Raw genomic sequence first — 23739 nt, forward strand, 5'->3', positions numbered from 1 at the left:
AGCCTTTCTCTTTCCTGTTGGCCTCTTTTATGGACACAGGGCATGAGCACTCCCCCTTCTGGCCTCCTGACTCCATTTTAATGAGGTCTCTGTTTACCAATTTCACAGACTATTTCTTCTTTGTCTTGTCTCATTACTTGTTCCTACCCTTAATCATTTCACATAAGCTTTATGCCTCTAAATATCACTGATTACTATTCTATAGCTTTTAACATTCTTTGTTTACCCATTCACCCTCTTCTGTCTCAACTAATTATTCTCCAAATATTTCTTCTGCATTATTTCATTTGGTTTGTCTCCTCTCTGGGTATTTGGGGCCTTTTTTTTTCTGTTTTAAGTTAATTAAAACAAAACCATTATAAAGTCCATGTTAATAAAGTGCAATTGAAATAACTATGCCATTAAAAACAATGAGACATATGGCATTATTACCAGCTGTGTGAGCTTAAGCAATTTACATTGATAAAATGTGGCTAATGGCATTTTATATAAATTCAAGGGGCTGCTTACCCAGAGACTAGCTTCAGGTTATCATTTATGATTTATTGACAGTCTTTGGATACAGTGGCTCTACTAGCTACGTATATACCTATTTTTAGTTTAATGAGCCCATAGTAATTTATTCTCTTTTAAAAGACGAAGACTAATTAGAACTTCAAGAAACCTTAAAGATCATCTAGTCTACTTTCTTTCCCCATATTTATATATAGCAGGGAGGGGGGTTAATTTAGAGTGGTTACTTCGTTTACCTGGCAAGAGGCTAAGCTTGTGTTACAGTCAGGTCTCTTGCTTCTTGGCTTGCTTCTACACTTTAGGAGAAACTTAGCCAAATGTCCTGTTGAAAGTAAGATTCCCGATATCTATCATATTTGCCTGAAATTACCAGACTAATCAAGCTCTAAAATTTTATGTACTATGATTTCAAACCTCCATTTAAGACCACAGTTGGGTCAGCCTGCCTGCTAAATTTCAAACAAACCAGCACATCAAGTGAGCCAATCAATTTTCATCAGATACCTTCCTCCTTTTCTTAACAAGGGAAAATAAAATGGGACTCTTCTAACTATTTGATTAAGATAATTTAACAATACTGCCATTATAATATACATATACGTTGTGCTATGGGGCATTCAACTAAGGATAAGAGGCCAGGCCAATAAGAATACTGTTCAGAAGGCTACAGACCAGGGTGAATGGAGATAGCTGAAGAACGCTATGTACAATAAAATGAGTCCTTAGGATTTTGCTATTGTTTATTCTTCTCTTTTGTTCCTTTGTTTGTTTTTTGGCATAGCACTTACAGAACAACAAGAATAAACAAGGGAAACCCTTTGCTTTTTGACTCAGCATGGATAGTATTATATTAATAGGTGATAGAAAGAATACAGAATTAGTCCACTTTTTCTTTGTTTCAGTCTTCTCTAACATGGCAAATGATCTTCATGTTGGAAAGGTACAGAGTGGTGGGGTAGTATGATGTAATTAAAAAAAGAAAATGGTCCACGGAATTAACCAACATGAATTTGGATCCAGACTCTTCTCTCATGAGTTACATGATCTTGTACAATTTATTTGCTCTCAGCCTTGCTTCATGATATCAATAGTTCCATCCCCAGAGGGTTAGGAGTATTAAATGAAATAAGGTATGGAAGGCACTTTGACACAGTAACAGCTTAATAAATGGTAGGTAACAGGGGACAGAAGCCCAAAATAGGTAAGGAAACTGCTAAGAATTCTAAATTAGGCAATCTTTCAAGGCCTAGAAGAATCACATCCCAATATACTAAAATGATTTGTAAAAGCAATAACGATGTTGTTGCCAGTAACCTTTGAGAAGTCATGGAAAATAATAGATATGCCAGACTGTTGCCCCCATTTTCAAAAAAAGCGGAAAAGACGGATTCTCAAAATTTAGTAATTCCAAAAAGCCAGTTAGATGTTTTAATCCCTAGGGACACTCCAGATGCATTAAGGATTATGAAACAGATATCCTATATGCAATTGTAAAAGGAAGTTGTGATTGTCAAAACCAGCATTTACTCAAAATCAAGTCATGCTGAAAACAACAAGATTCCCTCTTTTATTTTTGAAGGGGCCAAAAGACTAACCAGAGAAATGCTATAAACATAGTGTATTGGCATTTCAACAGGGAAAGTGACAAATGTTTTATGAATCTTTGATATGTTAATGTCCATTATGACTATCCAGAGGAAGCAACTGAATATGCTACTTTCTGAATTATTTGACCATGGAAGTCATTTTTTTTGGAGAGCACCTAGTAACACCTGAAAGAACTTGGGTTGTGCAGAACATTGTTGGGAAACACTAGTCTAGCCTAAAGCTGGACAGTAAGAGTCTGCACTGGTTAGGCAGCCTTTGGTACATTGTATTTGTTTCCAGACACCAATTTTTTAAAGGAACCCTGACCAACTAGAGCTTGTCCAAAGAAGGAGAGCAGCGTAATGGATTATATAAAGCTATATTGTAAAGGAAATAATTAGGAACCGTTATGGACTGAACGTTTGTACACTCCCCAAATCATATATTGAAATCTAGACCCCCAATGTGATGGTATTACGAGGGGAGGCCTTTGGGAAGTGATTAGGTCAGGAGGGTAGAGCCCTCTTGAAAGGGATTAGTGTTCATATACAACAGATCCCAGAGCGCTGTCTTGACCCTTCTGACACATAAGAATGCAGTGAGAAGACAGCTGTCTAAGAACCAGGAAATAAGCCCTCACCAGACACCGAATCTGCCAGTGCTTTGATCTTGAACTTCCCAGCTCCAGAAATAAATGTGAGAAATAAATACTTGTTGTTGAAGCCACCCAGTCTATGATATTCTTGTTGTAGTAGCCTGAATGGAGTGAGAACTATGAACTATGGAAGGGACACCTGTAGGAGTAGGGCTGTCCTAAGATCCAATTTCAAGTTTTTCAACGGGTGTTATATGGAGAAGGAATTAGACTCATTCTGTTTAGTTTAAGCAAGCAAAGAGAGGAACACTATGTAGGAGTTACAGGGAGGCAGATTTTGGCTGAATGGAAAGACTTTTGTGAGAGCACTGGTCCTGGGATTTGACAGACTAGAATTACATGCCCAGTCCTGCCACTTCCTCGTTAGGCATCCTTGAGCAAAGGACCCAACCTCCCAGAATCTCGGTTTTCCATCTGTAATATAGGGAAGCTTACAGAGGTACTGCAAAGTGAAAGTCCTATACTAAATTTGAAAAGATGCACACAGTTCCTGGCACATAGTAAATGCTCAATAAATGGAATTGTTAGAGGTATTAACAACAATTAGAGTTGCTCAATAATGAAAGAGATGAAGAACATCTGATAGTGGAGAACATCTCAAAAGAGGAAATGCTCAAGCACAATTTTAATCATTTAAAATAATTAAAAGCCTCCCGTGGGCAACACACAACGGAGAGAATAATCATGACTCAGTTCCTGTCTTTATGAGCTGGCAATCATGTGAAGCTGAGTAGGGATGTTGAGGATAGGACAATGTGGACGTCACTCATACAGGGGGTTGCCAGGAGCTGTAGGTGGCTTGATGGCACATAACATAACAACAAACAATCACATGGGACTAGCAGGGGAGATAAGGCAACTATATTAATAGACCATAACACAAGGATGAATGCTGTCAAAGTTGTATGAGGCTCAGAAATTAAGAGCATGAGTGCTAATCCTTTTGAGGGAAACATGTAAGGCTTCAGGAAAGTGGCAGCACATGAAAAATGGGGAGCTTTTCAGTGAGTGGGGTAAGAGGGAAAGCCAGCCATTATAGAAGGAGGGACGACTACGAGGGGAGACTACATGCAGGAAGGCACGGGGATATATCCCGAGAAGCCGTACTTTGAAGGGGTGCAATGGTAAGCCTAAAGGAAAACAGAACAGAAGTCTGGATGACTTGGGAGGGCCACAGAATGAGACTTGGACTTAACTTGGGGAACAGTGAGGAGACAGTAAACATTTTGGAGAAGAGGAGTGACTTTATCAAAACTGTGCTTTAAAACACTGAACTTGGCAGAGACAATAAAATTGACCAGGATCTGTGTGACTCTAACTCAGGAGGGCCAGTAAGAAAAATAGCACTGCAGGTGAAAAAAAAAGAGAATCTCAAGTAGGGTGGAAGCAACGGGAATGGAGACGAAATCCTTAATGAGACACACATGAACAGCAGACTCTGCTGGAGAAGATTTGACGAGTGAGGCAGTTTTCTCCGCAGGAGAAGACTATGTTTCAGTTAAAGGTAGGTTTTAGTAGGAACTTTTCAAGATAAGGTCAAGGAAATTTCTTCTCAGTAGAATAGCACACAGTAGTCCCCTACCAAATATTTGTTCCATAGACAAATACATGAATGAATGATTTGGATTAAGTTCTAAAGACAAGAGTGGAAGATGGTAAAAGAAGAACCCAAAATCTTGAGAGAGTCAGTTGGAGGAAGGTGAGGCTGGTTGGACAGCAATGGGAGTTAAGAAGTAGCATAGCGGGGCCTAGAAGCTAGATTAGGAGTCAGCCAACTTGAGCCCATGGGCCAAATCCAGCCCACAACTCGTTTTTGTGCAGTCCATGAGTTAACAATAACTTTTACATTTTTAAATAATTGAAAAATATCAAAGAAGAGTAATATTTCATGACATGTGAAAATGATAGAAAACAATTTTGTGTCCATAAATAAAAGGATAACTTTTTCGTTGTTTTATTATTGCAGAAGGGACCAGCCTGCACCTTACAGGAGCAGTAACAATGTGCTAAGCACTTTATAAACGTTATCCACATAATTCTCACTACAACCCTAAGAGACATAATTCATTGTTCTCATTTTACTGATGAGCAAACTGAAGCTTACGTTGCAGCCAACGTCACACAGTTCATTAGTGGCAGAGGCAGAAATGACACCCACATCAATCTGCCTTTCCAGACTTCCCATTTTCCCCTGGGATTAAAGCACTGGCTTTAAGACCAGGGAGGCCAGGAAATGCTTATAAAAGAGGGTTGGGGAGTGTGCCAAATGCTTAGAGGGCAGTATTAGAACTGAGTCGGAGGAAGGGGATGGTTTATGTGACGACGCAGTTCTAAGGGATGTGTATGAATTAACTCATTTAATTCTCATAACTCCTCCACTAGTTGGATACTATTATTAAAAGTCCTGTGTTGGATAAGTCGTGGCCTTCTTAAAGACCACCTTCCAGGTAAAAGGCCCAGTGTATAGATACTTTAACACTTTGGGTCTTTTGATGGATGACACCCCTGGGCCTCCAAAGGCTCATCCAATCCTAAGTACCTATGATCCCCTGTTCAGAAGCATTTAGGGAAGGATTCCTATGGAATCCTTTTACCCCGTGTCCTGCATTCCTGCCCTAAGACTCCTCTGGAATCTCCCTCCTTTCCCCCATAGGCTTCTGAGACTTCCTAGCTCATAGTTCTCTGGTTCCTCCCTGATGCTTTCTCTAAAGAGACTGTCCTGAATCACAGCAAGTCCAAGTGCTGAGGGGTGGGGAGGCACGAAGCTCTTCCACAGAAAGCAGGGATGCAGAGGACAATCTTATGTCAAAGATTTCAGCAGCTGTAGATTTCTGAAAGTGGTATCTAGCCTTGTAGCCAGTGTGTTTATTCCTGCCTTTGTCACCTTTCGCCCTTAAAGCAGCCACTTCTCACTCGGAACTGGCTCCTGGCAGCTGCTGTCCTAACAGGAAGTGATTAGAATGCGGTCTGTTTTCACAACTCTCTGAACTTCAGGAGTTTTAAAACAAGTTTCAGCAGTGGATTTACTGCCTTGCTTTATTCTCCCTCTTTCTTATAAAACAACTGTGTAGGGGTTAAAGTTTCAGCACAAAATCCTCCACAAAGACTGACTTAGTTACTCTCCTTACTTAGTAAAGTGACCAGCCCCTCCTGCATATTAAATTCAAAGCGAGCTTGGTTTTTTTTTTTTTTGGATAGAAATTGGTGGGGGTGGGGAGAGAAAAGGAACTGGGAGGAGAAGGAAGGAGGGAAGTTAAACCTGTTTCCTTCCCTGTCTTTCTCACAAAAGCAAATATGGCATCTTCCATGAGGAGCTTGTTTTCTGACCACAGCAGATACGTTGATTGTTTTCGGAAGTTTCTCGACAATTCCACGGAACACCAGTGCATGCAGGAATTCATGGACAAGAAGCTGCCAGGCATAATAGCAAGGTAACAAAAAAGGACGTTTTTGTCAAAGGGACAAGCCTTGGGCTCGTTTGGTGCAGTGATGGATGGGGCGAGCCAGGGGCGCGGGCTGGGCGCGGGGATAAGAACGCGCTACCGAGAGGCTCGCTCGGCCCCCGCGCCCCCGCGCCCTCGCGCCCCCGCGCCCCTTCCCCTGCGGAGCTTTAGTTAGACCTTCGCTGCAAATGTTCAGAGGCGCAGATTCGTGCAGGATTTCCAGCTGCACCGAGATAAACGTTAACCATTGAAGGCACAAATCCACGTTCATTTGGGAGAAGATAAGATACAAATCTTTCAGCTCAGATTTTTCAGCTGCCCCTCCAAATTTTACATTTCAAAAACGTCCCAAACAGAGTCTAGTATTTTCATTAGAATCAAATATAAGTAATTGCCAAATACTGTTTGCCCCTGAGGGTTGAGAGGGTGCCTCTCAGTTCTCCTAACATCTATTTAAATTCATTTTCCTTATCCATTATTATAGTTATCACTCTCCAAAAAAAAGAAAAAATGTCGTTTCCTTTCAACTTAATATTAGCAAAAAAGCATTTTCCCATTATCAGTGAAACTCACTAGTTCCTATCCTTCTCTCGCAGACTCCTTTTTTTTGGTGATTAATGTGTTCAATTTGTGCCAGAGCCGATAAGCATTATAAGAGTAACAGATTCCACATGCTAAAGATAATCAAATCACCCATCTGGGGGTGGATTGCTGTAACATACTCTGTTTCAGGAAATAATGATGGAAAACTGGGAAGAAATGACTGTGGATCCAATTTGCAACAGCGAAGGAAACTGATATTTTTATCTTTTACTGGATTTCTCTATTGTAGGCCTAAATTCTTTCACCAGGACAGTACCTCTGCCTGACCAGAACAGGCATTCTTGGATGTATAAGGAATTCTGTTTCCTTTTCTATTTTTCATGGTTCAGTTTTTAAGTGTGATTTTTAAAAATAGAGTATTATAGAATATATTAATAAGTAATAGGATAGTTAAAAGTCAAAGCAGACAGCAAATACAGACAACTTCTTATCTAGGAACTAATTATAGTGTACTTCTTTGGGTCTTTTTGCTCATTTCTAAAATTAGAGGTAATGAGTTAATTTCTGAGTTATTTTGCAGTACTAGACTTCTGTGTTCATGTCTGTAGCTTATCCAGATCCTTGGTTTCCTTCAGCCATCAGTTTGGTTTGAAGAGGCACCATAGATGGATGTAACATAGTGAATGATGAGCCCTGTCTTCAAAGTGTATACAGTGTAATTGGAGATACTGAATATAGAGTTTATGAAAGACTGAAGAACTTCCAAAGGCATAACTAAGTTTGCATTATAGTGGTAATATATAATTAGGAATGATCTAAATCGAAGTATCATTCATTTGAAAAAGTACTATTTTCCTGAGGGTGATATTTGTCATGAGATTTAGCTGAAGGACCTTTAAAATAGCTGCTTAAAGTTGTTTATAAGTTATAAGTAGGCAACATGCCTGCTTCATTTTTCATTTATAATTTTTTTTAAAAAGCTAATGTTTCTAAAAAGCTTATAACAACAATAACGACAAAAATACTGGTTCCTTGCCCTACTCCCATCCCTGACTCCCACTTTCCAGAAGTGACCACTGTCAACATGCTAAAATCTTTTAGTTGTTTCTTAGGGAATTTTCTTTCCTAATTCTAAATAACACGTTATTCTTCTCCTTCTTAATTTTACTGTATTAAAAGAGCTAAATATACTTGCACATTTCCTTCCCTATCATATCAATATATTTATGTCAAAATTTTTGGCTATATAATTTGTTCATATCATTTTTCCTATGTACATATTATTCATAATTAAACAATGCATTATACTAACAATTACATTTCCTTTCATGTACGGATTTTTCCTTTTCCTAGAGTTAACTATTTTCTTGATTTTAGTTTCTTTTCTTAGTTTTCTATATACTTAACCATTATTTATACACCAAACATAAGTATTAATTTCCTCTCAATATATTCCAAGTGACCAAGTAATCTGTAATATTTTCCCCAAGAGAACATCTTTTCTGAAGCTCTCTGTTCTTTTATTCCAACCTGAAGTGACTGGCTTTTGGCCTGCTATACAACTACTAATGAGGGAATTTATTTCACCTTCTGGAAATTCTCTTCTCTTCTCTCCAGTATTGGATTCCCTGATTCTGGATCTCATGCCATTCTTTTCTTGGTTTCCTTAGTCTTTTTCTTTTTCTTCAGCTAATCCTTTAAGAGCGTCCCAAGAAGAGTGCATGGGAGGTAAACTTTTCGAGACTTTGTGTGTTTAAAGATGTCTTCACTCCATGCTCATGTTTGTTAGATAGTTTGGGTATAAAACTCTATCCTGAAATGATGTTATATCAGAAATTCAAAGGTAATTTTTCATTGTCTTTTATTTAGCTACTAGAGTTACTGTAGAGAAATCCAATGCCCTTCAAATTCCTCATCTTCGGCTTGTGACATTTTTGTTGTTATTTTGTTTTTGTTTTCTCTACTTAGAAGCTTTCAGGATCTTCTCTTGTATCAAGTATTTGGAAATTTTTAGATAATGAGTTGTGGTGTGGGTCTTTTTCACGCATTTACGTGTGTAGTCCCTGGGCCATTTCAATCAAGATTCAGATCCCTCAGTTCAGGGAAACTTTGCTATTGTTTAATCATTCCTCCCCTCTGTTTTTCTCCTTCTGGAACTTCTAGTCATCAAACACCAGACCTCTAGAACTGATTCTCTAATTTTCTTATATTTCCAGTTTTCTACAATTTTATCTCTCAGCCCCTTTTTATTTTTTGCTATTATATTTTTAATTTACAAGAATGTCCTTTTTTTTTTATACCATCCTGTTCATCTTTCACAGATGTAATACCTTCTCTTATCTATTATAAAATTTTCCTCTGCTCTCTATATGTCTCTGCTGAGTTCCCTTTTTCTCTTTCTTTTGGTCTCTGTCTCTCACTGTAGTAATTGGATATGGACTCAGCCATATGCTAGGGAATTCTCAGATTCTCTGTTTCCCCAGGGAGGAATCCTTCAGTGATATCTCTGGCTGTGGAGAGGGGATGGTGTAAGTTACAGTAAATAGCTATAAATAGTTGTTGGTTGTTGTTGCATGTAATGGATTTAGATCCTTGCCTGGAAAATAGTAAGTTTTCAGTAATTGTTAGTTATCACTGTAATATGTGAAATGGGATAATAATAATACCTGTTACAGGGGTTGTGAGGATTCAGAGTTAATTCATGTAAATCACATAGTTGTGCCTGGAATAATAATGATTGCTAATATATGTTGAGTGCTTGTCATGTGCAGACACATTTCTAAGAGATTTACATGAATTAAATCATTTAATCCTCACAACACCTCCATAAAAAATACGATTTCAGTCCTATAAGGTAAGTGGTATTATTATCCTGTTTCATAGGTAATAAAGATGTAGGGAAGTTAAACTACTTGCCCAAGGTAACATATAAGGAAGCTGAGATTTCAGTCTGGGTCCTTTCCTGCATAGCCTCATTGTGGTACCCACAGATATAAGCATTTTTAAGAATTAACCAAGAGGATAGATAGGGACGAGTGTATTAGGATGCATGAGCTGGAAGATAATTAGAACCAAGGAAGGCAGTTCATTCATAGGTGTCCTTGACTCCTTCCAATTTCCTTAAGAACCTTGCTTCCACCTGTCTTCATCCTATTAGTCTGTGTAGGCTCTTTTACTTCAGCTGCAAAACAGGCTCATTTACCATCCCAAAGCCCAAACAAATACCATTCTTTCAGTTCATGTTCACCTCTAGCCATCATTCCTTTCTCTGCTCACTCATTCATCCTATTTCAATGATCTCTAGATCTTCCTCTTTAACAAGTTCACTTTGAATCCCACAGCTATCTGACTTCTGCTTTCAATCTTCTTTTAAAACTGCTGTTATGAAAAAGATATTCATATTGCCAAATTCAATGCATATTTTTCCTTTTTTATTTTTTAGTAGTACATTGCCACCTGTGACACTACTGATGGCTTTCTCCTCCTGTAATTGTCCTATCATCCATCTAATTGTCCTACCATCTCTCTGAGCTTTACCATTTTCCTCTACTTTGAATATTCCACATAATCCAGTGACTTTTAAAAGTTGGCATTACATCATCATCCACCACTCTTCTAACAATGTGCCATATCCTTGGGTGGTGGAATCTACTTTCCTAGTTTTGACCATTACTTTATGACAGTAATTCTCCAGAATACATCATTGATCCTGACCTCTGTCTCACCCAGCTTAAATCTTGCCTATCTAAATGTCTGTTGAATTCAGATTTCTCAAAAACAGAAAACAAAAAAAAAGAAAAAAAAAAACCCTGACGAAACATAAATTTGCCGCTAAACTATATTCTCCAGCTTCCTTTTTGGCACCACACTTAATTAAGTCATCAAAGCTGGAGACTGGGCAATCACTGTGCACTCGTTGTTTTTCTGACCCCTTTACATCATCTAAAGCAAGTCCCACTGTTGCTTCCCATCGCATCAGTTCCACTCTATTTCTAGTCCTAGAGCTATAATGCTGGGCTTTATTATCTCAGATTCCAAATTGAGAGCAAAGTAGTGTCTTATTCATTTTTATATCCTCAATGCCTAGGATGGGCATATAATAAATGTTTAATAAACCTTTGTTTGTTGAAAGGAAGTTAGCCAGAAGGAAGGATGGAAGGCAGATATCCTGGAGATAGTGGGAATCCCCTTAGCTTTTCCCCCCACCTACAATGAATGTCTGATGATATCACTAGACTCAAAGGCCTACTTTTTCTTTTTTTTACATTTAATATTTTCTTTTCTTTTTTAATTGAGGTAACATTGGTTTATAACATTATATAAATTTCAGGTGCATATTATTATATTTCGATTTCTGTGTAGACCACATCATGTTCACCACCTAAAGACTAATTACCATCCGTCATGGTACACATGTGCCCAGTCACCCCTTCCCGCCCCCTGCTTCCCCTCTGGTAACCACCAATCTAATCTTTATGTGTTTATTTGTTGTTGTTGTTATGAGTGGGATCGTATCCTGTTTGACTTTGTCCATCTGACTTATTTCTCTTAGCATACTACTTTTTCTATTCTTGTTCTCCAAACAATCTCTAAACCAATGGTTTTCCTACCTCTGAGAAGTTTATAATGCTGTTTCTAAAAGTCTCCCAGTTAAAGACTGTTAATGAATGGAACCTATATTTCTACAGGTTGCTCAAGACAACAATATAACCACTGAAATGATTGGGACCTTTCATGTTGGCCTAGTTTTTGTTCACTGTAATTTCAGTCTCTTCTCTTCAACTAAACCTGATAATCAGATTTTACAAAGCACCTAACACATTTTTCTTAAACTACATGCATTTGTTTTTGCAGGATTGGAGACAAAAAGTCAGAAATTAAGATTCTAAGCATTGGCGGAGGTGCAGGTATGAATAACACATTTTAAAAATTTGTATTTCACTCCAAACATCATGTTGTTTGATGGCTATATTGTTCATTCTTTAAGAAAGCTATTTTCCTTTGCTGTTGGAAAAGATTAGCTTATTAAAAGTAAGGGCAATACCACTTCAACTAAGATGAATGCCCCTGTAGATTTATAGGATTTGGGACTTCAGCCTTCATTACTATCTGTAATGTGGATAAGATGTGGCTTTCTTTTTTATAAATAGAGAAACATATAGGACATGTTTGGATAACTTTTATCCAAAATGATTTAACTGTTCACAGAAAAGGAAAATTTCGTAATACATTCCTTAAGCTTGCTCCGCTTAAAGTGTGGTCCATGGACTGGTTGCTGGTTTGCAAGCTGTTACTGGTCCACAAGGAGATAAGAAGCATGCCCTGGACTGTAAATCAACACACAGCTCCCTTCACTGAAAAAGTACTGTTGTGGGGAAAATATGCTTAATGACATAGACTCTTGTGACCCCACTCTTTGAGTTGCACTGGCCTAAACCATCCCCTTCCTCTGCTCCAGTTTCAATACTGCCCTCTAAGCATTTGACACACTCCCAAACACCCTTTCATAAGCTTTTCCTGGCCTCACTGCTCTTAGAGCCTGTGCTTTGAGCCCAGGGGAAAATGGGAAGTCTGGAAAGGCAGATTGATGTGGGTGCCATTTCTGCCTCTGCCACTAATGAACTGTGTGACGTTGGCTGCAACATAAGCTTTAGTTTGCTCATCAGTAAAATGGGAAAAATGAGTTATATCTCATAGGGTTGTAGTGAGAATTATATTGATGTTTATAAGGTGCTTAGCACATTGTTATTGCTCCTGTAAGGTGCAAGCTGGTCCCTTCTGCAAAAATGAAACAAAAAAGTTCATCTTCAGACTTTGCCTCATATCAAATTCCTGAGTAGTGTTTGCTTTATTTTTTAAGTTGCTAGTAATTTGGAGGTCTGAGTTAATATATTAATATATAAAATATAGTCATATATATTATATTATGTATGTATATATTTATACATATCTTTATTTATTTATTGTTTTCTTTTGAAACAATGACTGAGTGATAGCTTAGTATTGGTTACCACTTGATAAGTGGACACTCCATTACCACTTGTTACACAGTGCCAAGTGGTAACCTCTTGAGTGCTCCAGTGCCACATGAATGAGTGAATTGTGGCACATATTAAAACAAAGGTGGCGCTGGCCTGATGGCGCAGAGGTTAAGTTAGCACATTCCGCTTTGGTGGCCTGGGGTTCACCGGTTCAGATCCTGGGTGTGGACCCATGTATCACTTGTCAAGCCATGCTGTGGTACACATCCCACATATAAAGTAGAGGAAGATGGGCACGGATGGTAGCTCAGGGCTAATCTTCCTCAAATAAATAAATAAATAAATAAAACCAAAGGTAACCAAGAGCTCTCTAATAGAATGGGACAGCTAGTTTTTGATGTCATTATTTGTTCAGTTTTTAATAAAATACACTGTGATATAATGTAATAAGGACTAACTCTTAAAATCATTTTACTTTATTATCATCTTTCACCAAGGACACAAAAACCAATAAGAACAAATAATAAAGGATATTGTCATGAATGATCTTAGAGAGAGTGTTTAAGCTGAAATACTCTATTATTGCTTACCGATATTTTGAGTCCTAAGGACTCTAAGAGTGGTGAACTGCACAGAGTGTCCTGTTAATTCATTTAACCAAGACAGTCATTTCTAGTGTGTTTTGCATATGAGTTTCAGGCAAGCAACAGGCAATGAGACTATCATTTGATAGTGTCACTTGTGCTTGGACAAGAAGAGAAGCCCTACAAGGAAAAGTAATTAAAAATAATCTTTATCATGGCCGAGTTAATTGACCTTTTAATATAAAGTTAATTGAATTTCTAATGTAAATTTATACAGATGCTTATAAGCTATCTAGAGCAAGGAACATTTGGCCTACACAGTGATTCCTTACATAAAGGTGCACATAGGAGCCAGTACAGAGAACTTATCAAAACAAAGGGGGCAACACTTGCAGTTCTTCTGATTGAGCACTAACATTGTATTAATAACTGGCTCTGCCTTGAGGTGAATATGGGTACCCTCTAAGGTCACTCTTCATGAGAAATTGATCAGAAATATAAGAACTCCAAGAGAAATTCAGGCTATAGATACTTTGCTTTCACTGCTCAAGTAAACTACATGAAATCAAGAGCAATACATTTAAAATCCCTAGGTCTAGATGTCCCTGGCATGAAAGAGCAGTGTTTGGGAAGAGAGGACTCCACACGCAGTTTGAGTGCTCGTATCCCAACTAGGAGATGCTCACCTGATAACCTGTCATTGCCTAACTGCAAACACTGGGCAGAAGAACAATATATTGCAATACAGTGAGGAACTTCCTGTCCTTACCTTAGAGCAATGGTCTCCCCACATGTTCCACAATCTACAGTGTGCCTGAGATGTTTTTGCATTATTCTGCGGCTTGAATATCCTTCCAGATCAGTCACTGAACGCCAGTCTCTGGCAAACAAGGCCATTGGCCCTGTCTGGTACATTGTGCCCAGCTCCCATAATGCATCTTACAGGGGTCTACTTTGGCCTTAGCGTACAGGCCCCTCTTGTTTCACTTCCTAGATGTTCTCTTGGTTGCCCAGACACCTGCAGATCAATCATATTCTGCATATCTTTGGTGCAAATATTCTCTCTGCATTCATAATGGTGCTCCCACTTCTCCCCACCACAATGGAAAAACATACCAAAAGCAATCAAACTAAAAACCCCCTAAATAAAACTGTTGCTTTCATATCACTTGATGCTTATGTTCTTTGAGAGCCTATTTGATTTTCTTTTCAGAAACATGAGCAGGGGGTGCATACGCACCCTTTTCTGTTTTCTGCCTTTTTTCTATAGAGGTTAGTGTTTCTGTGGAGAGAGGTTCCACAGTTTAAGAGAGAATCTAAGGTTTTGGAGAAGGGTGTTTGGCAACTCAGTTCAGAAGCCAAACAAATATTAGGGCTCGGAGTAGTTCAAAAGAAAGGGAGTCGATGGCAAACTTTTTGATGTTGTCTTTAAGCAATCTACCACCTCAGTAAAATACAGTCAGTCAGCAGCACTGTTACCCACAGACTATATGTTTACTGTTAGGAAAATGTATGAAATAAATGTTATATGAACCTGAGAAAAGCGAGAGAGGAAATCAGGAGAAAAACAAATCACAAACGGAAATACAGACCACGTAGCTTTTACAAAGCCCAAATTGGGCAGTGTAAAGCCGCGTGTGTATGTGCATGAGTTTGTGTGCTTTAATGCAACACAGTGAGCAGCCAGGATTGCTTTATTCAAGGTATTCATATCATGTTCATTTCAGCAATTGTTTTTAGATATTGAGAGCAATTGCATTGTATTCTAAATCTCACAGAATATGCTTTTTGGTCCACCTTCAACAATGATGCTTCCTAAAATTAAACCACCCAATGGAGCTTCATTATTATTCAACTTTTAATGAGTGTTGTCTTTATGCTAGATGGTACATGGAGAAAAAGAAACCCATATTCTTTTTGGTAAGGGAGAATGCTATTAATTTACAGTACATACATTTATGCCTGGAAAAAGGTTTCAGAAGGCAGTAATGGCAATGTGTTCTCCTTGCTCTGGGCTTTGCTTAAAGGAAAATCATTCTATCTGCTGCATTGTTTAGTTCTCATGTTCAAATGCCAGAAAGTTTTGTAAGGGTTAGACAGGACTATAACTCAAATAATCTCATTTTATCAGCTTTTTTATTAGCCTGTTGTGTACCAACTCAATTGCCACACCATATATAATATAATAGTATATATGCTTGTAGATAATATTTTTTAATCCACTGAAGCAACTCACATATGAAATACAGGTGGTATGAATCCTCTTATAACATTTTTTTGGCAATGATTTTGATGACATATGTTGAGAGCAGTTATGTGGTTTTCCTGTTCTGTAACATATAGACACCAGCATTCCTACAGAGATTAAAAAACAAAAGCGAGTTTAGAGACCAACACCCTCATTTTACAAATAAGAGACCTGAGAACCATGAAGGCAGAACAAGACCCAGGTGTCTGGACCTTAGTCCGGTACAGCAAATTATACTAAGCAGCTATAGAAGTTAATTATTGACTTGGCAAAGGAGAGATTAGGTACTTAGTAATGACCAGCTATTTGAACAGTCTTATTTTATCAGATTATTAATCTTGTCTCCTTTCATAAGCGACATATTAAGGTGACACTGAAGTTTAATCTTCTAAGTTGGTTGGATAGAAGTGGAACAAATGTAATTAGGGCAAGAACTGGAAGAATCAATGTGTCAGCTTTAGAAGCCAGGAGGTAATAAGACACAAAAGTTAATGTGTTCCAGTGGTCTAGAGTAAGACAAAAGTCTGTATCAGCAAATTAGGAATGATTGGGGAAATACTGGGAATTGGTGGATTTTTTTTTGTCCAGAAAAAAAGAATGTGAATGAGTTTATAGCCTTCTTCAGATATTTCCTGTTGAACAAACTACAGAATGGTTGAATTGGGCCAAAGGTTGAGAGATTTCTTGGTTCAGTATTAGAATTTACTAATGATCAAACCTGTTCAGAAATGGAAGCACACATCTTGGGAGATAGTTTATTCTGTCACTCTAGGAGGGCCAGCATAAGCTGGAAAAACACTTTTCAGGCACGCAATAGAAGGGACTCAGGCACTGATTTCTTGGGTGTTTGGGCCATTAAAAGTACTTTCAGTCCCGAAAATTTATGGTTTTATGAGTAACCTTCTAGAAAGAAGTAGGCATTTCTCCAGAGTGGTGTGGCTAACACCATGTTGACTATATTGAGGAAGTGTAATTTAAATGGGATTTCTGGATAGATGAACACTTTTTAATCTGTATTCTAATTGCTTATAACTTGAAATGAGTAAGAACTATTGTACTCAAGCGCAGCATGCTAGCAGGTACTTCATTACTAGAAGGATATGGACTCTGGTGATTCACTAATCTACAGGCTTTAGGACTGTCTACTTCAGGTAACCATAGTTTTGGGCCTCAGAAATAAAGTATTGTTAAAGGCATTTATAACCATATTATTAAAAAAAAAAAACTATTCCTCATATATAATTTTACCAAAATAGTTTCCCCCATTATATTGTATTTAAAACTTTCAGTAAACATGGAAGTATTTTTAAAGACAAATACATTGCTGATTTGAGAGAACTAACATAATGCTGCAACATTGGAACCTTTGTCATTAAAACCAGGGTAAACAAGATTGTTTTGGCTAATTCAATAAGCCTTGAAACAAGAAAACAGGGGATAATGAGCAGAGTGAAGACAAAGCTACCATTATTTGCAGATTAAATGACTGCATACTTAGAAAAGCCTATAAACTCAGTTGTGCAGCCTTAGAATTAATAAGAATGCAGTAATGGCCTGATATAAGTAAAATAGGTAAATAGCAATATGGTAGATCCACATTCTTTTTTTGTTAACATTTGAGTGTTTTTCATTCACAGTTTTGATTATTTACAAGGTACTTGAAAGCCCTGGCATGTGGTTGTCTATAATTTTGCTGAAGGTCAAATTTGTATCTCGCCAGTTCTTGTGCTAGGGTGGGATGCGGACTCTTAATTATTGAATAAGCTTCCACTTAACATACACTATTAAATAAAACTTCGCTATTTAATATACATACACATGCAACCCTGGCGTAGGGGGTCTGTTGTCATCTTCATTTTATAGATGGTGAACCTAATCACATGTGCCACAAGGGGTTTGGGGGTTATGGAGATTGGGGTCAATACCCAGGGTCTTCTGTCACTTTGTCTCTATTAATATCAGCAAATTGATAGAAATGAAAAAAATATTTGATTAGTTAGCTAATAAGATATTTAATACAAAATATAAGAAACTTATTTGAAGAAAAGTTCAAATTTTTACTGAGAACAATTTGAGAAGGTTTAAAAACCCAAAATGCAATATAGATGAGGTTACAGAGATATGGAAGCTTTCATGTACAAAAGGTAAGGATATGAAATGAAACAAAGTTTTCCTAAAAGCAATGTGGCATTATGTTTCAGTAACAGTTCCTATCTTCATCTAATACACAAAGGCCTGGTCATGCTGATTGTAAAAATATTGACATACTGGCTAAATAGCCACTCCCCTGCTGTCTCATCACAGCTCCAGCTGCTGCTTCAGCCCCTCCTCCTGGACTCCCGGATATCCCCCACCTCCCACTCTGTACCCCTGCCCGCCCCCCACCAAGAGCGCCATCAATTGGACTGGTCTTGGACCCCCATGGAGCCTCTAGGAACATGCTACAGTTCTTCAGCCTGCATCTTTTCTCAGCACCTGGCACCCTTGTCCTTAGGCCTGTTTTTTGTTTTGTTTTGTTTTTTGTTTTTAATATCACTAAAGAGCAAGGGTCCAATTCTAACCATTAAATCTGGTTCTCGGAATTAACCTGAAAAAATTAAGATTTTGCACAAAAATTCATGATTTATTGTCAGGCTGTTCTTAACAGAAAAACATTTAAAACTAACTATATATAAAAATATATTTCCATATATAAATATATATTCATATATATTTCCACATATATATGTATACATTTACATATACTTTATATAAATGTATACTTTTATTTTATTTATATTTATAAAAGATAATAACCAGTTATACCCATTTTAAAGACTATAGTGTCACCACTACAAAATTCAAACAAATTTTGATATATTCACGGTTTAACTCTCAAGTGAGAACATTAAAATAATCCATATACACAATGATCTCACCTGGGTAGACTAAAGAAAATTATTTACTTGAGAGAAAAAAAACGGAAGAGCTTAGGAGGAAATAAACCAAAACGTTAACTTTTGTTTTCTCTAGTAGTAGATACTTTCTACTTTATACCTTTATCTGTTTCAAGTTTTCTACAGTGTTTATTTTATAGCCAGGAATAGGAACAATAAAACCAGTTAAAACTATAATTTTACAGTTAATGAGAGATGACGGTAGAGAGTAGACTCCCTGACCTCTGACAGCTCCTTCAGCTATTTGGCTGACGCCCAGAGCATTGTTCCGGCACATATGTTTTCATGACAATTTTCCTTCGGCCATTTTTGACTCACGTAATAGTATTTATGCCTGTACAGATACTTTAAGAACAATTTCACGTGTGTTGTAGCTTAGCAGAGCTTTTTTTCAGAGCCTATAGACTCTCCCATGCCTGCTCCGAGTACGTGAGCCATGATGATGAGAGTGAGGGTGATGATCAAGAGGACAGTGGTTGTCCACTGTTCTTCGAGGTACTTGATGTTTTCCGTTGATGATTTCTTGCTTGTTATTCCACAAGGACAGCAGGCTCTCAGACTCTATTCACAGTAGGGTATGAAGGACTGATAATTTTCCTCAGCAACATTTGGTGTTTCAACCACTATTAACGTGGCAGGCAAATGGAGTGAAGCTCAGATGAGAGACCCTGAAGGTTATTTGAGAACGCGTGCGCCAGAGCCAGAGCGCGCATGAGTGAGCGCATGCGCACTCATATTGATGACGTCACACCAACTACATGATTCTCTTGGACTACCCTTGCCACGTCAAGTAGTTTCATTTTATAATCCTGTGTTTGGGCATGGAGAAGGTAGGAGAAAGTTAGCACTTCATTAAGGGTAACGCAATGTAACTTTTAAACATTACAACATTGTATGTGTAGAATTTACTTCTCTTTCTAGGTATGTGCTGAAGTAGCAGTCAAGTATCTGTTTAAAATTTATAAATTAAAAGTTAACGCAGGATTCAGTCTTTTCTGAGTTGTCTATCAAATTCTCTACACTTCAGTGTTCAGTACCCTTTGTGGCATTGTCTCGAAGTTTGTATTTCATGGAACATTTTGGTAATGTGGCTTTTCTTAGGCCTCTTGCAGTTGCAAAGCATTTAGGCAGTATTGTTCCTGGGCCAAGAGCCAGAAGACACAGGAAAGCAAATGGCAAGGCCCTTTTGACTCAGAATGTATATGTGTAATCCCTTTCCTGAGGCCCTACACCTTTTTTAATATTCTACTCTCATCTTTCCATACTGACAGAACCGCCTCGATACTGAGGCACCCAGGGGAAAAGAGAGAGAGAGAAGGAGAGAAGAAAAGAAGTGATCTTGTCAAGAATCTTCTCTCTTTCTCGCTGCAGCCCCAAATCAGATTATACTTGCTCTGGTTGCAAACCATAGCTGAAATTATTTTTCATCTCTAAGCATAGAGTTATCTGGTCAATTTTTCTCCCTAGAAACAATTTTTTTGTGCCTGATATTCTAGTAGAGGGAACAAGAAAGATAATAATCTTAATGCAACATGTAATAGAATAAAGTTTTTCCTGCTGATAATCTAAAGAATTCACATATATTTTGATGTGAGAAATGAAGCAAGAATAGATGGAAATCAAAGGGCAGGAGATACAGCCACAGTCTTTAATTCTCCATTTTCTTGACCTGCAGTTTTTCTCATTTGAGGAAGCCCCAGGGCTCTCAAATTGGGATTTGTGTTTCACTTGATGTCAGAAGGACAAGCCATCACGAATACATGAGGAGTGCTCTTCCAAGTTGTCATTTTCATATGGAGCTGCCCATTTAGAAAGGCGAATATTCATTTCCCTCATTCCCAGTCTCCTTCAGACTTCCCTTAAATGTCAACTTTTTTATGAAGCGGACTTGACCACCCAATTGAAAATTGCAAAGCCCCCCATCCATGGTGTCCCCTCGCTCTTTTTTGCCTTGGTTTCCTCCATAAGACTTATCAGCATCCATGAAGGTGGGATATTTTTGTCTGTTTTATTCATTGCTGTGTTTCCAGTGATTAGAAACTTGCATTTAGTAGGTGTCCAAAAATATTTGTTAGATTAATGTATCATACCTTCAATTTATTGAGCAATTACTATATATCATGTACTCTGGTAAATTATCTCCATATAATGCCTCTAACCCTCTAACCTTTAAAATGACCCTGTAGCATAGACCATATTATCCTTAATTTACAGATATGCAATTTAAAGGGCAGAGATATTAACAAATTTGCATAAGATAATTCTGGTGAATACTAAATTTGAGTTCAGTTTCCTCTCTCTCTAGCCTCTAACTTTTCCTTTTCATATATTTTTTTTCCATTTTCAATTGGATGACCTTAGATTTCAAGCAAAAATGTACCATTCCCCTGCCATCTCATTAAATATATCCTTGAAGTTCAGGGAGTGGAGAAAATTTGTCTAGAAGATCAGATCTCCCCCTTTTCTTTGTTTTTGACTTTTTATAAATTCTACTGTCAGAGGTTTCAATTATATGTCCCTCTTTAAATATAGGCATGATGCATTTAAAATATGGCTTGGATGAAAGCAAAGATATTATAACCACAAAAATATCGGACTGTAAAATTAAGTAAAACACTCAACACAGCCCAGAGAGGAGACATGAGATGTAAACCTATAGTTGTGGCTGATTTGAGGGACAAGGTGGTACAAAGGAAAGAGACTTGCAAGGAAGGAGATTTTTTAAAATTTAATTTTCAGGGGCCAGCCTGGTGGCGCAGCGGTTAAGTTCACACCTTCTGCTTTGGTGGCCCGAGTTTTGCTGATTCCAATCCCAGGTGCACACCTATGCACCAATCCTCAAGCCATGCTGTGGCAGGCGTCCCACATATAAAGAAGAAGAAGATGAGCATGGATGTTAGCTCAGGGCCAGTCTTCCTCAGCAAAAAGAGGAGGATTGGCAGCAGATGTTAGCTCAGGACTAATCTTCCTCAAAAAAAATAAAATAAAATAAAATTTAATTTTCATTTAACTTTCCAAATCAAAAAGTCAGCATATCCTGTTTGAAAGAAAATAACACAGGAGGGAACAAAATAGAAAAAAACCTCACAATCCAGCCTAATAGAAAACAATTTTTGGTTAAAATAAAATTTATTACCTTTTGGGGCTGGCCCCGTGGCCGAGTGGTTAAGTTTGCGCGCTCCGCTGCAGGCAGCCCAGTGTTTCGATGGTTCGAATCCTGGGCGTGGACATGGCACTGCTCATCAAACCACGCTGAGGCAGCGTCCCACATTCCACAACTAGAAGGACCCACAACGAAGAATATACAACTATGTACCAGGGGGAGGGCTTTGGGGAGAAAAAGGAAAAAAATAAAATCTTTAAAAAAAAAAATTATTATCTTTTGAAGTAATTTATGGCCAGATAACTTCCAAAAATTCACTAATCAATATTTTTCAATGAAAGTTGTTTTTTGTCCTTTATATGCTGTAGTAACCTAAACGATCTATGTACTGTATATTATAGAAGAGGGATCACAGAGGAACTAAGCTTGGTTGAAGACGTGTTATTTTCCAGGCACATTACTAGGCACATCATATATGTTATCACATTTTATTCTCATAACTTTATGGGGCTTCATTTCAAAATGAAGATGCTGAAGTTCAGATATTTTGAGGCTCAGATGGTTTAAAATGTGCATCATCAGGTATAGATGGTGGAACTAAGATCTAAGCCCAGGTCTAGTTTTCCCTAAATCCCACAGACTTTCCCTCATATTATAAAACCTCAGCCACCATATCATGCAGGACCTGCCCAATTGCTTATAATTATGTTAGAGAAAGTTTTAGAGTCTTATGTGGTCCAAAACCTGGCAGAGAGCTAACAGAAGGATACACAGATAGCCCAAGGGTTCTCTCTTCCCCAACGTGTTCTCTGCTCTCTGCCCTGGGCTCACTCTCACCTCTTCTCTCACTACAGCCAGTGACTTTGTACCTTCATTGTTTCTGTACAGGATTCCATCACGACAGTGTGATGATTTATTGCACTAAATGTGGTACCTGTCTCCCTTTACCAATCTGTACATTTTTTCTTTTGTTTTATATTTTGTGTGATATCTGTTACTCATTGCATGCTTTTGTTCACTACTCTACTCTGAAGATTCCCCTATATCGCTAGGTGTGCATCTGCTCTGTGGATTCTGGCAGGTAGAGAATCCTGAGTGCTGTGCATCCACCACAACTTTTCTGTCCTACAGTTTGTCTCCATCCTCCTTTCATCACAAGTAAAGCTTTAGTGAACTTCACAATACAGTATCTCCTTATAAAGCTGTGTGAGAATTTCTTTGGATTACATATATTTCCAAATCCAGAACTCCTGGGTCATGGATATATTCGATTTGAATTAAGTATTTCCAAATTAGTCTCCATAATGGCTGCACAGTCTACATTCTGACCAGTCTCAGTGAAATTTTCTCTATCTGAATATCCCTGGCAGCACTTAGGAATTTTCCAGCTTTCTGCCTTTTTATCAGTCCAATAAGCATAAAGTGATATCTTATTGCAATTTTAATTTTCCTCTCTCTGATTACTGAGTTTGAGCAATTTTTAATATGCCTATTAACTTTAAAAAAATATATCTCTATAAACCCAATACTTCGGACATTTCCTGGCATATAATAGATCCTTAGTAAATACATGATTGAAAGAAAAGCATTGTAGCATGCAAAATTCTCAAAGTAGCCTTTGGCTTAATCAACTAAATTTTCTTTTGGTGAGGAAGATTGGCCCTGAGCTAACATCTGTTGCCAATCTTCCTCTTTTTGCTTGAGAAAGACTGTTGCTGAGCTAACATCTATGCCAATTTTCCTCTGTTTTGCCTGTGGGACACTGTCTCAGCATGGCTTGAGGAGTGGTGTGTAGGTCCACACCCAGGATCCAAACCTGTGAAGCCTGGGTCGCCGAAGCGGAGTGTGTGAACTTAACCACTACACCACCAGGCGGGCCCCTAATCAATTGGTTTTTGATACTTTCTTCATGTTATCCCCAAGTCTGAACAACAAATAATTATTCCAACTAAGTTTTTGAGCACAATCAGTATATTAACCAGTTGTCTGATTTTATGACTAAAGATAGTTCATAATTTTGATATAGAAAAATTAAAATAAAGAAATCTACAAAAACAAATTTAAGAAAATAAGTTATTGGTACAGCTACTGTGGAAAACAGTATGGAGATTTCTCAAAAAATTAAAAATAGAAGTACTAGGGCCCA

The 23739-nt window shown here is 37.9% G+C and overlaps 1 protein-coding gene across 1 annotated transcript in view; it reads left to right on the top strand.

The window, feature by feature from the left end:
• The first annotated feature begins 5971 nt into the window (after positions 1-5971).
• Positions 5972-23739, top strand: part of HNMT (histamine N-methyltransferase) — a 40677-nt gene continuing 22909 nt past the window's right edge. Inside the window, exons 1-2 of the mRNA XM_046657825.1 lie at positions 5972-6186; positions 11596-11648. Of these exons, the coding sequence (XP_046513781.1) occupies positions 6050-6186; positions 11596-11648 (190 nt within the window). The 5' untranslated portion in view covers positions 5972-6049. The remainder of the gene's footprint in view (positions 6187-11595; positions 11649-23739) is intronic.

Source organism: Equus quagga, chromosome 4 (genome assembly GCF_021613505.1).
Source record: "Equus quagga isolate Etosha38 chromosome 4, UCLA_HA_Equagga_1.0, whole genome shotgun sequence".
Taxonomy (NCBI): Eukaryota; Metazoa; Chordata; class Mammalia; order Perissodactyla; family Equidae; genus Equus; species Equus quagga.